This window comes from Condylura cristata, unplaced genomic scaffold (genome assembly GCF_000260355.1).
Source record: "Condylura cristata isolate star-nosed mole 26May11 unplaced genomic scaffold, ConCri1.0 scaffold00017, whole genome shotgun sequence".
In the NCBI taxonomy this organism is placed as follows: Eukaryota; Metazoa; Chordata; class Mammalia; order Eulipotyphla; family Talpidae; genus Condylura; species Condylura cristata.
Window position 1 is genome coordinate 43,386,373 of NW_004567118.1, and position 17,953 is coordinate 43,404,325.

The window sequence follows — 17,953 nt, forward strand, 5'->3', positions numbered from 1 at the left end:
TCTGCTTCCGGCTCTGTCTCTGGTGAATCCTCTCACCCTCCGCATCTCTGGCCTGTACCCCAGTTCTGTACGAATAAATAAATAAATCTTTAAAAAAAAAGTTAAATTAAAGCCACAACTTACCTATTGTAAATTGTGCTGCAGTAAATTAGGGGTACAAGTGACCTTTTGAATTAATGTTTTTGTGTCCTTTGGGTAGATTCCTAGGAGTGGAATTGCTGGATTATATGGAAGCTCCATTTTTATTAGTTTGAAGGACCTCTCCAGTTTGTATTCCCGTCAGCAGCATAGGAAAGTTCCTTTTTCTCCATATCCTCGCCAACATTTACTGTTCCTAGTTTTTTTTAATGCCATTCTAACTGGTGTAAAGTGGTATCTCATTGTGGTTTTTATTTGCATTTCCCTGATTACAAGTGATGTTGAACATTTTTTCATATGCCTGTGGCCATGTGCATTTTTTTTTTGAAAAGTGCCTTTTTAGCTCTTCTGCCCATTTTTTGACTGAATTGTTTACTTTGTTTTTGTTGAACTTCCATGCAAGCAACCCAGATGGCCAAAAAATAGGTAACTGGATCAAGAAGTTATGGTGTATTTACACAATGGAATATTACTTGGCAATCAAAAGGGTAAACTCATGCCCTTCACAGCAACATGGATGGAGCTGGAAGGGATTATGCTTAGTAAAATAAGCCAGAAAGGAAAAGAAAAATATCAAATGGTTTTACTTATAGGAGGAATGTAGAGGGGAAAAAAAGGAATCAGAACAAAAATTAACTATAATAAAGTAAAAATCATCAGGCAACTATAGATCAGAGACATTATGTAGGGGAGCAGGAGGGAGAACGACCAAAACGGGGTGGGGAGAGTACAAGGGACTATGGTGATGGTGCTGGGGGAACTGGTGATGGGAATTTCACAGACCATACATTGTACCAAAATGAAGGATGATATAATGAATATATTTTTTTAATTTTTAAAAATAAAATAAAATAATTAAAGCCAGACTCTCTAGTGGTGCAAGGTAATAAGTCTCCGCACTGTGAAGCTATTCACAGCCACTGCAATACAAGTTGGATCCCCAGACAGGGAGGTAACCCACTTTTCCTGTCTCTACCACTGCTTCCCTCAGCAGTGTATTTCAGTAGTTCCGCTTGTTCTGCTCCCTACTTTGTGTCTGGTGAATCTTTTCACTACCCATTCCTGCACCTCTGGCCCACACCCTAGTTCTTGTAAGCATAAAGTAAATTATTTTAAAAAATAAATTAAAGCCTGTGTACTGAACTATTTCTGGGTACCTTAATTTTTACAAAAGTATTTAAAAGCCTTCAGAGGGTCTATACAGCTTTAGCACTTTGGTCCTCAAAGTAGTATAAAGCCCTATGGTTGTTTTGTGCCTTTTTTTTTTTTTTAAGGTGCTCATAGCCACATTGGAAGCTCTCACTTTAACAGAAGATGTATGTGTATAATTGGATTCATGTGAAGATATAGAATATCAGGAGTAAAATTTTATTTTTTCTAGATCCTATAGTTTCCTATATTTTAGATTAGTGATTGTAAAGATTTATTTTTCTGAAACATATTTACAAGGTTATTGGAAATAGCTTTTTAGTTACTTGCTAATTATTGAGGTATGCTTCTTTCATATTTTAAAAGCATAGGCTTTCCCCTTCGGGTGCTGTTACCACATCACACCCACCACAAAACACCCATATCTCACTACCACTGTCCACTGGGAAATGCCTTTTTAAAAAATATATTTTAAGAAAACATTCCCACTATGTTAATACCAAAAGGGCTCTTTTTTTATAGAGAGTGCAAGGTTTTGTATTAACACCACTTCTAATCCTAACACTAATGTGGTTTTGAATTTTTGTTTCTGTTGTAGCTTAAGTTTGCACTCAGGACATACTTTCCTTATGCTTCTCCATCTCTTGTCATGATGTTATTCCAGTATCCAAAAGGTATGTGAAAGTTGGTTCTGCCCCATATTAAAATAGCAGTGATAAATCATAACCTTCTCTCCCAGTTTCTTACCTATATAATGGGAGATGAAATTGTTCATTTCTATCATCCTTAAAGTTCTCAGATCCTTTGGATTTTTATATGAGAATTTGCTTTACTTCCCAATTGTAATCACGTTCAAAAAAAAAGAAAAATTTGCTTCTAGTTAGGTCTTTCTCATCTGTTCCAGTAGCACAAGACCTCTGGTACCACCCAGATCCACCTGGAACAGGCTAACACCTGGCTAATTTAGATTAAAACAGTACATTTACTTGCATTTCATTTTTTTCTACTTCATGACCTTTGTTGCAGAACAAACGATCAAATGATGAGTGAAGTCAAGGAAATGTCAGGGAAATTTCTCCTGACCAAAGCAAAAGAAGATTTTTGAAATAATTCAATAGGGGTTTAGATCAGTCTTCTGTAGTCCATGTCCAGTGGGAGAAGTGAAGTTCCATAACAGGCGTATGGGCTTGTGTCTCAGAAACATTTCAGAAATAGATAATAAAGACATCCTTTCCCTCTAAAACCTGAAATCTGAAGGAAAGACCATAATAACACAAGCAGACTCCATGATAGAGAAGAAGAGATACTGTGATTGTGGAAGGAAAGAATAAAAGAATCAGTAACACTTCCTTTTATGCCATTTTTTAGTCTGCTTTTCCCCAGAGACTTGAGTAAGTAGATTACTTTCAGGAAAGTAGATCACAGTTTCAGAACATTTTACAAAATGTAAATTCCTCTTTTCCCCAAAGAATGTAGGTTCTCACTTAGTGACCCACCCAGCTTTGTCTCAGACATTAGAGGTGGAGGTCATGCTACCTTGTGGGGGTTCTCCGGTCAGCAGTCCTGTAACAAAAGGAAAACTTTAAGGATAAGAGAGAAAAACAATAATTTACCTTCCAGGAGCACAACTAAGTTTGACTCAGGCCTGCAATGCCCAAGATCAGCCTCTGAGTTCCAGAAAAGGTATTAAAATTGTTGTTTATTTTAGGTTTGTAAATTTACAAACAATAATCTAAGGTGTTGTAGGAGTGTAAACTCAGCCTATTTATATCTTCCTTTGTGTGATCATATATGTTCAAGACGAAATAAGTCAATTCAAGCAACAGAACAAGAATGGTTCCTAGTTCCTAGAACAATTTTCAACATAACACTTTTAGGGAAAAAGTGAACATTATATTCACCAACTAAAGTGTTGTTTAATAGCATGTACTCATCAGAAATTGGTTTTGTGCTTAGAAACCCCAACTAGCAGGAGTAATATGTAGAGTGGACAGAAAGTGAGTTGTGTCTGAACTAAAGCAAACTAAACATCCTCCAAAAGGCCACTGTGTCAAGAGCTCTGGGAATTCATGGAGGGAGAATGTACAGGATCCTTTCTTCTGTAACATGAAAATGTAATAACCTTTTTCAGATGTTGTTTAGAACTTCAGATACACATATGCTTACATATGTTTAAAGCCATGGTACAATTATGAAATCAGAAAAACGAACTTAAGACATTTGTTTGTATGACACAAAATTTTTTTGACCTCTCCTTTACCATAAATTTGTAGTCAAGTTCCTTGCTGTCTTATTACAGTCTCCATGTACTTTCAAATCATGAATTATTAGTAGAGAGGGCTGAGTAGGCAGACAAGCTCTAGCAACCATTTCTCAGTTGTGGGGCAAACTGCTTAAGTGGTCTTTGTGTATTTCAGTACATCTGAGTCAAAGAACCTTGAGGTTAAGCTCTAATAACACTGACGGATCTTTCTCCTCAGTCCTAAGAGAGGGATACTGGCTAGAACGAGAGATTGATAGTGTGAGTTCCATGGACTGAAACAAAAGGCCTTATGATTCTGTACGTTTGACTTTTTTTGAGCTCTCCTGTGATCTTTCTTGCTCTGCCTACAGATACTCCACAGGTACTGTGGCTTCAGCCGCTGAAACACATTTCTGAAATGCTCCGAGAAATAGTTGAAGAACAGACTCCTGGGTAAGCAAACACGACAGTTCCTAGGTCTTCTTGAGATGTGGTTTCTTGTGCTCCTTCTCTTCTCTTTGAGCAGGGCTGATAGAGGCCTTTGATCCATACACCTGAATACACTGCTTGAAGCCTCTGAGCAGCTTGGAATCAGCAGGTGTACAGGTATGAGTCCCTGGCATAGAAACTCTCTGAATAATGTTTAATGTCTGACATTAGATTCTGAAATACACAAGCAGAACGACAAAGAAGAATAGACCGTAGGAAAATAAGTAGTGGTTGTGTGCTGAGAACCCAGAAGGAGAAGAGGCCTCTCTTGGTCTCCCTGCACTTCTAGGAAAGGATATGTTAGACTTCATTTACACATGTGCAAGTGGTTGTTTTCCTGTTTTAAATAAATATTTGTGAAAACATAGAAAATTTATTCTAACACATTAATTCCTAGCATTTTGATATTAAGTCCTGTGTTATATGTAATTTTCTTTAAAGTACTCACATTTAGGCTTTGCTCAGTTCTTTGGAATCTAACACTCTTCTGCTCCCTCTCCTGCCTTGTTTTTCAGAGTATTTGATTCTCTCTCTGTACTAACTTACTGGGGCTGTCTTGCCCCTTTTCCCTTGTGACACTGAGCTCCTGAACATCCCAGAATTGGCTGGTACTCTTATGTTCATGGTCATTATATAGGTTCAGGTGCTAGTTACTCACTTATCCCCCGACCACTGTGCTTAATTAATAACTCCAAAGCTGAAATGGATTCTGTCCTTCAAACAATTATTGCAATTCCAGATTTGTAGTGTGACAGGACAGCTTCACAAATCTTTAACCTTTCAACATTAATCCACAAATGATGAGAGGAAAGGATATACAGCTCTTTCAAGAATTTTAATTGCTGAAATGTCAACCTTTTGTTGGAAAAGAAACAGCATGTTTCTGACTGTGCCCCTTATTGCATCTTTATTTGGCCCCAGGCAGACCTACAGTTCTTGCTCTGGAACTCTCTGGGTGGCTGCCTGGTATCTGGAAGACTCTACCCTCAGCAGTTGAACTGTGTACACGATGCTGAAGGCAGAGTGGCATCTCCTCTCACATCATTCTTATTGATCAAGGGCCAAAATCTTCCTTTCTCAAAGACCTGTCCTCATTCAGGTCCCTGGATGTAAAGACTTAAATGATTGAAGTCCATGGAGCACCTGGGGTTTTGAGAGTCCTGCCTCTGAAGGTTGTGGGATGTATCCAGAGTGGTATTCTGGCATTCTGAGCTATTCTGAGTTGAGTTTGTACTTTTTGCAAGTTGTACTTCAGTGGTTAAGAACAATTTAAACCAACCATATGCAAGTATTACAGTTGCTCTAAGAACCAAAGGAAAAAGAAATCATGTTGTCTGGCTGCCATGTGTTTTGGTTCTGTTCCAGGTCCTTTGGAGGCCCCTTTGAGAACTGGTTTTTGTTCATTCACTTTGGAGGATGGGCTGATATCACAGCTGAGCAGTTGGTGATGTCAGAAGCTGAAGCCCCTGAGGCCCTGCTGTGGCTCTTGGCCTTCAATTACAGCCCATGTGATGGGAGTCAGCAGCGAGCACAGACCATGGTAGGTGGTGTTCAGGATTGATCTCTCAAGTGCTTAGAGAGTCCTTCATGAGGGGCCTGTGCTATGTTTGACATTTTCTACCCACCTCCACACCTGTAGACACCAAAGCACCCAGACTCCCAGGGTGGGCTTGGTTGGGACGGGGGCAGTAATGCTGATAATCAGAGACATTGTCTTGCCTGCACAGTTTATTGGAGGCAAGATACCTTTTCTCCTGGGAAGCACCGTGGAGAGGAGGCTCACCTTCTGTCCCTTAGGCCATCTTGTCTGTTCTTACTCAGTCCTTATTGATAGATGGTGCTGGGCCTAGGGACTGCCCTTTAGGGACTGCCACACAGGGCCTGAACACTTTTGAGGGGCACTGTCCTCTCTTTGTGAACAGTGCCTAGCTAAGTCAGCTTCTGTCTTGACTTACTTCATCTTGGATCAGTCAACAGGACTTCACATTACTGGCTTTGTGTAGAAGCCTTTGTAAGGTAGTTAAATGATATTAACCAATTAGCTCCTGAAAATGGACTTGGTCATTTCCTAAATAACAGAGTAGCTAAGTTCAGAGCAGGCTAACTGTGGTAGAGGCAGTTTTCATTTGCATGGAATATAATATTTATAGCAGCAGTGCTTTGATTAAAAGCATTGGCACTTCCATTACAAATATTTATTTGCTGGCTTTAAAATGTTCAAGCCAATGCTTTTGCTGCTTTTAATAATTAAAAGGAGAAGGTTTATTGATGTAATAGTCACTACTTTTATATGCTTTATATTTTCTGTTGCTTGAAAAAAACAGACAAGCACAGCTATCTCGGTACATTTTATTTGTTTAAAATCTTTTGTGTCAGGGGAAAGAAAAAGCTTTAGATTTTAAAATGCTGAAATTAATGATAATTAGATACAAAATAGGACTTTTTTAAAAAAGGTAATAATACACATATATATAAATGAGGAATGCTGTCTGAAATAAAAAAAAAAAGAGCCTCTGTTTCTTCCCTTTTAAAATACCACATTAAGAAAATGATGTTTTTATCTTATGTTTTGTTTTTTTTTTTTTAATTTATTTATTTGTACATACAGAACCAGGGTACAGGCTAGAGGCTCAGGGGCGGTGAGAGGCTTCACCAGAGACAGAGTGGGGAGCAGAACAGGCAGATCGACGAAGTACACTGCTGAGGGGAGCAGCGGGCAGGTCAGGAGAGGTCTGCTACGCCATGTGGTCACCTCCGGGGTAGGCGGGAATCGAACTCATGCGGAAGTGGCTTTAGCTTCTCAGGGCAGTGCTTTAACCCGCTGCGCCACCAGGGAGGGCCCTATCTTATGTTTTTAAGGCTTTCTTAATCCTCTCATGAAATCTGCATAATCACCACAATAAAGTCACTGCATAATCTTGACTGGCCTTTGCAGTCCCCCAACTTTCTTCATTCTGTTTGTGTGTCCTTGTCTCCAGGTCTTTTTCTCATGCAGCCCATGTTTTGCAAGTCTCTGTGTTCATTTTCCTTTGTATCATCCCAGGAACTGTAAATCATACCACAACCAGTTGTCTTATCACCTCCAAAATGGGGATCTGGATCCAAAGACAGAAATGACATTTTGGGTAGGCTTAGTACATTTTAATTTTTCGTGAGTTTCTGTCTTAGGTTCTGTAACCTTCCTAGGGTAAAAGGCATCAGTGACTATTCCCATTGCCACAGTGAGTTGTTCAGGAACTTCTTATTCCCAATAGTTACTGTGTTGTTCATGATGGTGACGAATCTTCAGACAGTCAGGGAGGAAAAGTGTTTTCATCTTAATTTTAATAATTGAAATGTGTAAAGCACTAATGATTTTTTAGGCCCTTTTGTATACCCTTTATATCTGATTTTATGTAAGCTAAGCTAAAATGGTAGACTATATGCTAAATTCCACATTGATCAGAAAATTTGGACCCAGTTTGTCAAGTTTTACTTTTGAAGTACACAGAAATAAGACTTAATTTCTACAAAGTTCTGCGTTGGCACAACTTCCTACTGGTTAACTTGGTCCTTTTTTTTTTTAATCTGTACATAGTTCTTACACAGTTGAAACTTAGGCACCCACGGTAAAAATGGATTTGCTCACTCAGAAGTTTAGAAGTGTATCTGCTTCTGTACTGTGAGAAAGAGTCCACAACCTTGTGACTAAAGTCACACATCACATTTGTGACCCCAGAATCTCTTTTTCCTCTGTGTCCAGCTTGAGATACCAGAGTGTGTATGACATCCCATGAGTGAGTATCCATGGGCCAATTTTGCAAAGTTTAACTAGTAATACATCCCTCATGTCCCCCAGGTTGTGTGAGCTTCATCCCTTTACTAGTCTATTGGGTCACTTGAGAAGCAAAACAAATCACCTTGGAAGTGCTGTTTTTGTGAGATATACTTGAGCTTGACTGTTTCTGTGCCTTTGCCTTAGTAGACATAGTTAACTCAAAGCCCTGGCTTCGTCCTGATAGTGCCCTGTCAGTGGAACTGTTCCTTCTGTCATCTTGAGTTTCAAGAATAGTGAGTTAGCAGAGGTGGCAACAGTAGCTGTCATTGCTGGATACGTGCTACCTACATGAAAACCCCACTGTCCTCTGCAGACTCTTATTTTCTACTAGCCTGTGTCATCTTCTTCCCTTAATTTTGAAGAGCTCATGATACAAATGAAAAATATTACTATTTACATACCCTTAAGAAAAGGGTAGAATTCATACTCTTTTAACTGTATTGTTCTATTTCTAGGAATTATCCTCTGGAAAAAATTAGAGTTCCATACAAAGATTTGTGTATAAGAATAGTCACAGCATTGTTTGTAATTGTAAAAATTGGAAATAGCCTAAACTTTCAATCATCATAATTCTTGTTAAGTAAATTGTGGCATGTTCTAACCTCGGAACAGCATTCAGCATGAATAACCATGTTCTCAAAGAATATATAGTACAGATGTGATCAAATGTCATCATGTACAGTGAGTGCTGTGTAACAATGCACAGAAAAAAAGCAAGAAGGATGTAATCCTAATTATTAGTTGTGAGTGTCAATGGATGGTGGAGTTATAAGTCAATTTAATTTTTTTCTTCCTTTTTTAAAGCTCAAACTCTACAGTAAAGAAATTTTTCATAACGCAAGGTAAAAAGTAAAACTTAGGAAAAACAGTTAATATTCTCCTGAAAAAATTAGAGAGCATTTACAGTTGTTGACATGTCAGAGCAAAGCTTAAGGAAATGGAAGGGAAAGAGAGTCTGGGGTGAAATAGAAAGACCAGATCTAGGGAATACAGGACAAGGGTAGAAGAGGAAATGCCAGTCAAGAAAATGAATATGAGGACTTCCTGTGCCCTAGGACTTAGGGATACCCATTTGGATGGCAAGAAGTTCTGAGACTCCAACAGATACCACCAGATGTGGGTAGGACAAGAGGTGAGAAATGGTGCGGGCACGGCCCTCACTGGGATTCTGGCATTCCCGTGGAAGAGCCATGGGCTGCAGTTTCTCACGGTCTTGTCTTGTGGTCAGAACAACTCACACAGCACTCCCAGTGTCCCAGAGTTTATAACAGATTTCATTGAATGAGTCCTTAACTTCCAGAGAAAAAACTCACACGAAATCCATAAAATTGGTCATGGGAATTCTCAGACTAGGCCTAAGTATTCTTTCAAAAATGATGGAACATGAGTTCCATGTGGCATTTTGGATCTGCAGTTTTCAGTTTTTGCTCTGTTTTCCAAATCACAACTTGGTGTACCATTCTTATAGGAAGCAGAAATCTTAGCATGAAATAAATAATTTTTATGCAAAAAGCAACCCAAAGTAACAATTAACATTATTATATGAATTCTACAGATTTGTGACCTGTGCTTGAGCTTTAAACATGTAGGAACAGACTGTCCCAGTGTCTAAAACAAAACAAATGTCATGTGTGTGTGTCTGTGTGTTCATTTCCTGTGCTTCCCTGCCCCCACCCCCTCAAAGATAGCAAAAGGCAAAAGGAAAAACCTCATTCTTATCAGAATACTGGCTCAATGGAGGTCCAATTGCATGGGGCTTTAATTGATTTGTGGCTATGATAGTGAGCGAGTCTTCAAGGAGTCTTTTGTTCTTTTTTCCCACAATATAAAATCTGACTACATTCTGCTGAGGACTTTTCTCCATTTCCTTTTATACAAAAAAAGGTCAATTCCTGGCACGGTGCCCTGGCTGCTTAATGAGCAAGACGAAAGAAAGTCAAGAAATTTCCATTACGCCCATTTGGATTTGTGTGGAGCAGTGTGCAAACCCAGACATAGGCCACCTCTGTCTTCCCTCCTCGGCTGCCAGTCCTCTCCTCTCTCTGGAGATGTTTTCAAAGTCCCAAGTAAATCCTAGAACCACCATGTCCTGACTCCATCCTAATCTCTCAGTTGTTGCCATGCTACTTTCCAGATGGAAGTGAAAGCAGTCCTCAGCCGTCTCATGAAGCTGCTCAAAAGTCCTGTCCTCTCAGTCAGTGAGGTACAGGCAGCAGCTGAAGAGAGCAGAGGTGGAGTCCCCAGACTGCCTGCATGTCAACAACTGATTCGGCACCTCCTCCTGAACTTCTTGCTCTGGGCCCCTGGAGGCCGCTTGATTGCCCAGGAAGTCGTCACCCTCGTAAGTCCTCCTCTGGTTCCTAGTTGTAAGCATAAGGAGGGGTCTCCTCCAAGGCGGACCTGGCCTGTGAGGAGTGTGTGTACCTGGATGCTGTCTAAACCTGTATAGACAGGCAGTGGGGCTGACAATTGGGATGGGTACTTGAGCCCATGCCATACGACACCTTCACCTCATAGGAAAGAAACTGTAGACTCAAAAAAAGGAGGTGACTCCTCCCTGGTCACAGCTTGCTTAGTAAAAGGTAGGCCTTTCATCTCCCAGGTACTATGTTGTCAATTAGGTGTATGGTTCTCTTCATCTCTATGAGAGAAGTAAGACTTAAGTGAGAATGTGCTCTGAATAGAAAATGGAGGGGTTAAAAGAATTTCATTTGTTAAATTTTCTAAGTGCCAAGTATCAAAACAGCACCATTTTTACATTGGAGCAGGCAGTGATTTCTCAGAAATTATCACCAAAGTCACAGGCAACAAAGGAAAACAAAAATAGGTAACATGGATTACATGGATTTCATAAAAAATGACTTTTTTTTGTATCAAAGGGAATAATCAAGAGAATGAAAAGACAACTCATAGAACGAGAGAAGAATATTTGGAGTTATATAAGGATTTAGAATCCAGAGTACATAGGGAGTTCTTAGAACAAGAAAAAAGGGCAGAACAAAAAAAAAAAAAAAAAAGTGGGCATTTTCCAAAGACGATATAGAAATGGCCAAGGTACAGCCATGTTCAGCTACATGACCCATTTAAGGAAAATGCAAATCAAAGCCACAATGAGCTACCACTCTACACCCACTAGGATGGCTATTATAAATAAGTCATAGCAAAATGAAAAACAGCAAGTGTTAGTGAGGATGTGGAGAAATCAAACACTTGTTAATGTGCAGCTGCTGTGACAGAGCTTGGTGGCTCCTCATAAAGTTAAACATTGGCTAAGCATATAATCTAGCAAATTCTGTGTATATACTCAAAAGAATTAAAAACAGGTACTCAAATGGACAGTATTATTCACAGTAGCCAAAGATGGGAATAACCAAATATGTCTATCAATAGATGAGTGAATAGTTAGGAAAATACAGTGTGTGCATGCAGTGGAATATTATTCATCTTAAAAAGGAAGTAAATTCTGACACATGATATAACATGTATGAAGATATACCAAATGAAATAAGCCAGGCATAAGAAGATAAACATTGTATGATTCTATTTATATGAAGTAAGCAAAGCAGTTAATTCATAGAGACCAAAAAAAAAAGTAGGAATTATCAAAGGTTATGGTGGGAGAAGGTTAGTTAATATTAAACGGATACAGTTTCACTAGGATGATGAAAAAATTCTTAGAAGTGGGTAGTGGTGATAGTTATACATTATAACTATACATTATAATTTACTTCATGCTAATGATTTATATACTGAAAGCTAGTTTAAATAGCAAGTTTTATGTATTTAGAATTTAAAATGCTCATTTTTTTAGTAACTTTTTTAATCGAGGTAACATTGGTTTATAACACTGTGTGTGATTCAAAGGCATAGGACCATACCTCCTGTGTTGCACATTATTGTACCACATCACACCCTCCACCACAACTCCCTCATCTCTTCATTGTAGTCCATTGTGCTCCCAACCCTTTCTCCTCCCTTCTCTCTGCCCCTTGTTGTATCCTCAGTTCTACAGTCAGATTTGTTTTTGGTTTCGTTTTGTCTTACCCTTTGTTTCAATTCTCTGTTTTCTGTATAAGTGAAACCATCTAGTACTGTCATCCTCTTGACTTACTTCATTTGACTTAATCCCTTCCAGTTCTCTGCTGTTGCAAATGTTAAGAGTTCCTTTTTTCATAGCTGAATATTGTGTGTATGTATAGCACATTTTCAGGTGTGTATAGCACATTTTCTATTCTACTTCTTGGTCCTTGGAATTCAGGTTTTCATAACTTGACTATTGTAAATAGAGTTACAATGAGCATAGGAGTAAAAATTGCTCATTTTTGAAATAAAAATCAACAAAGCAACATGAAATCAACATTCTGGCTCTTCAAATTTTTATCACTATTTTGTTTTTACTTTTTATTGATATGTAACATACATACAGAAAGTGCATACTTACTTGATGAATTTCCGCGGACCAAAAATACCCTCATAACTAGCACCAAACCAAAGAGGAATGTCCCCAGGGTCAGAGATCCCCCTGCTACCATCCAGGGAGCCTCTGCTTGAGGTGAATGTGCAGACTCTGAGGAGCACATAGGACTGTCCTATGGGTCAGTGCCCAGGATGCTTTTCTCAGTCCTGGTCGAACAGCTTGTGGAGTGGAGCCTCGGCACCCAAAATGCCAGTCCCTACCTCTGATGAGCCTGGGTTTAGTCAAGAGCAGGAGATGACTCAAATATTGCATGGTGGGTATCTTTGCCTCCAGGGCCCACCCTAGCTCAGTGATTTGTTGCAGACTTTAAAAAATGCACACGTTAATTCCCAGTGTATGTAGAGTGGGAGAACTTCGTAGGTAAGAGCTCAAAAATTCCTGTATGCCGTGAAACTTTCTCTCTGGCCAGGTGTAAGTTATAATAACCACTTTTCTTGTAATCAGGGTCAAAATTAGTTTGAATCCTTGATATAATGAAAATGGCACTTTATCTCAGTGGTCTTCATCCCCAAAATGTATAGCCTGAGACTAACCATGAGAAAAGACAAGTGAAAAATCCAAGTGAAGGGCACCTAACAAAATACTTGACTAGTACACTACAAAACTGTTAAGCTCATCTAAAACAAAGAAAGTCTGAAAAAGCATCACAGCTAAGAAAAGCCTCAGGAGACATGGCTAAATATAACATCTTGGATGAGGTTCTCAGTCAGAAGGACTTCAAAGAAAAACTGAGATCAGAATACTGTCTGACCATTAGTTAATAAGAATATATCTGTTGAGGGCCCTCCCTGGTGGCACAGTGGATTAAAGCACAGCAATATGAAGCAATTCACAGCCACTGAAGCACAAGTTCGATTCTCCACCAGGGAGGTCACCCACATGGTACAGCAGACCTCTATTGACTTGCCCTCTGTTCCCCTCAGCAGTGCATTTCTCTAGACCTGCCTGTTCTGCTCCCTACTTTGGTAAATTATCTTACCACCCCTCCCTCTCCCTGCACATCTGGCCTATACCCCAGTTCTTGTATGCATAAATAAATAAATCTTTAATATATATACATATATACATATACATATATATTCTATACATACATATATACATACACACATATATGCATATATACACATACATACATATATGTATGTATGTATGTATGTATGTGTGTGTGTGTGTGTGTGTGTGTGTGTGTGTATATATATGTAATGTTGATTAATGGTGGCACATGCACCATACAAATATTAGATGTTAATGTTTGGGGAAAACTTGGGGGGAGGAGGGAATCAGATTTTGGTGTTGTCTTTTCAATACAACTGTAAATATAAAGTTGCTTTAAACTTAAAGTTATTTTTAAAAGTCAACAACAGGCACTTTTGATTCATGAAAGTGTTGGAAGCATTTTTGTTGCCTGACCTCTGACACTCCTGCTTCTCTTATTTCCTCTCTCCCTGGAGTGGATAAGCAGGCCTACACCAGATCTCACCTTGTTCCTAGACCAGGGATGTCAACACAAAATACAGAGAAAGCTCCTTGGAGACATCCAGATCTCTCTGTTATTCTAACCACATTTCTATTCATTCCAGAACAGTCCATATTCACAGTGGACCACCCACATACTCACTGCAGAGGAGCTGCTGTGAATGAGCTAGAACTGCAGGAAGTTTAGGTCTGCTGCCTGTGCTGGGCAGCCATCTCCACAGCACAAATCAATCCCAGCCACGCATCAAGGCTGCTCCCCAGGGCCTGAGCTAGGGCAACATGCCTCTGCACTGAATGTTGTTAAGTAAACTCAGCTACACAAAATTCACCCTAGTGTTCATCTTTTTGTACTGGCCTTTGGTGGGTAGGTGCCTGCCATCTGGGCATCATGAATCTATAGCAGCCAAGAATCTCCTTAGATGCTATCCTTGCAGATGTTCTAAAGCAGCTTCTACCAGCACATCAGCCTTCCTAACTCCAAGACTTTCTGTACTAGCCAAAGTCAGATTGCCAGCACTCCAGCTAATACACAGGACAGAGGGAGGAGCCCTCTGCAAGCTGCCAGCCTTTAATTCCCCTCCCCTCCCTCCATGGTGGCCAGATGGTGGCAGTGTTGGCTTTGTGGGACAAAGGCTTTGTTTTCACTACCCATAGGACCCTCACCTGGCCTCCTCTGATGCTCTGATGTGAACTCAGGGAGGCCTGAGCAGATCTTGCAACTAGCACAGTCCCATCCCCCTTGTGTTGGTATCTGCTCTGGAGAGCTACACACCTGCTAAGCCTGGGGACTGCTCTTTCTCTTTACCACCTTCCATGTTTCCACTAAGCTTACCATTGGTGCGGAAGCACCACCTGAGGAACTTGGTTTCAGCTCAAAGGGTCCTTGGCCCTCCAGTCTCCCCATGTAATCCCATACACATCTTCTGCTATGGGACACACCACACACACACACACTGCTTCCTCCAAGTCTGCACACAGGCCCAGCTGTCAGCTTCTGCCACGGAAGTCATTCCTCAGAATACCTGCCCCTCCCTCCCCACCCTTTGTCCTCTGGCTACTGGCTCTTTAGCTACAATGCTCCTCATTTCCATCCCCTCTCTCCCCCATCCTCTGAGCCTTTTGACCAGATGAAGGAGGGAACAGCCTCATGTATTTGGATTCCTCCTGCCCTAGACTCTCTCCTGCCTGCGCCCTGCCCTGAACTTGTTACTTTCTCCTTTGCCCTTCTGTTGCTGGGCCACAGAAGTAATAGCCAAAAGTTAGCAAGAATCTGAAATCTAGGCTTAGTTCTATAGCCCTTGAAGCCAAAATGAACTTAACTGTTACACAGACACACCTCAGCCGGCCTAAATGGAGCTAGGTTACCACTTTCAGCTGCAGTGAGGTAAACTTGAAGTGTGGCTGGAGGCCTGGACTGGAGTTGAACTGGCCTGTGGAGCACATGTGGCCTGGAGTCACCAGTCAGGACCACACTGCCCTGCTCTGGCGTGGTGACCCCAGACGGCAGGGAGCGGGAGGCTGATTCCCCACTGAAAGACATTCCGGGGAGGGTCACATTGTTTTGTCCACAAAGGACAGGCTGATTCTGAGGAAAGTTTTTGACAGTATCTGAGATTTCTTAAGTTAAAACCAATTGAGAGGCTCTGCCAGCCCAGCCAGACTGGTAGCCTACCCTACCCCCAGCATTGCTCCAGTTGTCTCTCAAGGTTGCTTGCAGTGTTGTACCATCAGCTGCCACTAGAGTGTCACCTGGTCTGGAGGTCAGAAGGTTGTGGTAGGGGAGGGAGGGATCTCTTGTGATATAGGACTTTTAAGTCCTAAAACCAGGATGGCCCCTGGGGAACTTGGGCAATTGGTCCTGCTACCAGAATGACCCAGCTTAGAGATGGCACAGCAGCTGGCCTTAGGCTTCGGGCGTTGAACACTGACTGTGGGGTCAGCATAAACTCTCACACACAAAAACTAGTCGACTATTCTCAAAAAAAAAACAAGCCTTCTTAATGTACTTGTGTCTAAAAATTCACAATCAATTCTTCATGATGCTGAATTGTGAACTTCTCACCTCGCTCAACTGAAATTCTTAGGAAAATACTCATGGGCTCCAGTGATCAAGAATGCCCAGAGGCTGTATTTACCAGAACTAACAATGCCTGTGTTTCCTGCTTCCCTGTGAGAATCAGGTGTTAAAACATTATGTGCCTATGAAAAAACAAGGGGGCCTGGCTGCTAACCCGAAAATGCCATTTTTAAAGCTGCTGTGTGAAAACAGGTGTCATTTCCCACCCAGCATTTCCAGTTCCCTTGTTAGTGCAACTTTATGTGGAAAGTCAAGCTGCTGCATGTTTGTTTTCCTTGGCTCCACATATGAAAAATCCCAGACCTGTGACAGCCATCCAAGCTTGTCTGTAGCCCCTGAGTCTGGGCCATTTGTCAGAAGAGGATGGCATCAGGAGATGACGGCTCACTGGAACGCCAATCTCTGAGAATGAACTTGCTTTGCTAATCATCTTGAAAATAAAACAAGAGTCATTTGGTTCTAAGGAATATGGCTGCTTTTCAGGGACGATGGTTATGGCTGGTCCACTGGACAGACAGATGAAACTGTCTGGAAAGTGTTTTGATCTGCTTTCTCTTATGTTCTTATTGCAGATGGCTCAATCCAATGCAATAACCTGTGAGATTATTGGCTTTCTCGAACAGGCCTTATACAGATGGGATCATCTTTCTGTGGAAGCACCTGAATCAAGAAAACTGGCCAAAGAGCTCCTTTCAGCACTGCGTGGGGAAGTCTCAGGAGTGTGTAGCTGCCATGCAGAGGAAAGGCTCACTAAGTCCACAAGACAAAAGAATCAGATGGCTTCTGATGGACACATGTCAGTGGAATGAGAACCCCTCAGATTTCTGAGAATAAATCAGTGATCTCTTAGGAAGACTTGGCAGTAAGTTTTTATAGTGTGAGGAGATACTTTAGCCCTAACTCAGATTTCTTCCTTAATGACATAATTATTCCTTCAAAGCCCCTGCACCTACTCAGCCTAATTAGAGAATCACAAGAGAAAAAGCTTGGCTGAAAGAGCAGACTTTTATTTCCCTTTTTCCCCCATATCAAATCAAGATGCCCAATTACTATTTGAATGTTTCAAAGCCTTTGGACCAAGAAGACATTTAGAAAGTGATCAATTTAGAAAGCAACTTAGCCATTTTCCACAGATTTCTTTAGAAATCAGGTAATTGTCTATTCCTTTTAACTACAGAGATTTGAGGTAAAGCCATACTTTCCCTTGCCTCTCTATGAAATTCTTCACCAGGAGAGTCAGGATCCCTCAAGTGCCCCTTAAGCACTCTTCTGAGCAGCCGAAGGGAAACCGCCCAGTCACAACATCAGGCACATCCACTAGCCCTTCTGTGGAGAGCAACACTGATTAGCACTGACATTTCAAGCCAGTCCTGGCACTCATTTTGCTTTGTATTTGTTGAACACTGTTACCAAATAAACTTATGTTACTTCAAGATGGCTGACAAGAGCAGGGATTGGACATGTTTTGGAAACATTACAAGGGATTATTTATCAGTTATCTCATAAACTGAAAAGAGATATGGAAATTTCTAATAAAGAATTGATAATCCCAAGGTTAATATTTCGTTTGGATGAGTTGCACATTTTTTTCCCCCTTTTAGGCTCATTCTTGTATTGATAGTACACTCCTTCGTGTGTATTGTTTTTATCGTGTGAGTCAAAACTTTTATGTCCCCTTCAGTTTATGTGTTAGTAATTTCTGAATCTTCCTTAGAATAGCTCCTGTTTGAGGTATGAGTAAAGTTTGGTTGGATTACAGATTGAACTTTTAGGGAGATTCCTTGTTTTCATGTTAAGGCAGTGCTGATGGCTCTACCTGAGGATGTGGAAAATTTCAACATCTTCTCATATTTTTGAGCTGTCTTTTGAGAAGCTACAGTATAAAAGATGTACTTTAAAATATTTTATCACAGATACCATCTATCCTCATTACTTTCATATGTTTCACTGGAGTTGAGGACATGTCCTCTGTGTTGACTTTTGCTATGGAAAGCTGTCACCAAACTCTGTGGAGATGAAGAACAGGGCACATTTTGGTGTCAGTGATGACCCTAAATCAGGTGCCCACCACAATTCAGACCTTTACTT

General features: G+C 40.6%; 1 protein-coding gene across 1 annotated transcript in view; it reads left to right on the plus strand.

The window, feature by feature from the left end:
- Positions 1–17,383, plus strand: part of FANCC (Fanconi anemia, complementation group C) — a 151,242-nt gene extending 133,859 nt beyond the window's left edge. The window contains exons 10-14 of the mRNA XM_004685180.2: positions 1,886–1,961; positions 3,901–3,982; positions 5,384–5,558; positions 9,970–10,176; positions 16,438–17,383. Of these exons, the coding sequence (XP_004685237.1) occupies positions 1,886–1,961; positions 3,901–3,982; positions 5,384–5,558; positions 9,970–10,176; positions 16,438–16,674 (777 nt within the window). The 3' untranslated portion in view covers positions 16,675–17,383. The remainder of the gene's footprint in view (positions 1–1,885; positions 1,962–3,900; positions 3,983–5,383; positions 5,559–9,969; positions 10,177–16,437) is intronic.
- The last annotated feature ends 570 nt before the right edge of the window (positions 17,384–17,953 follow it).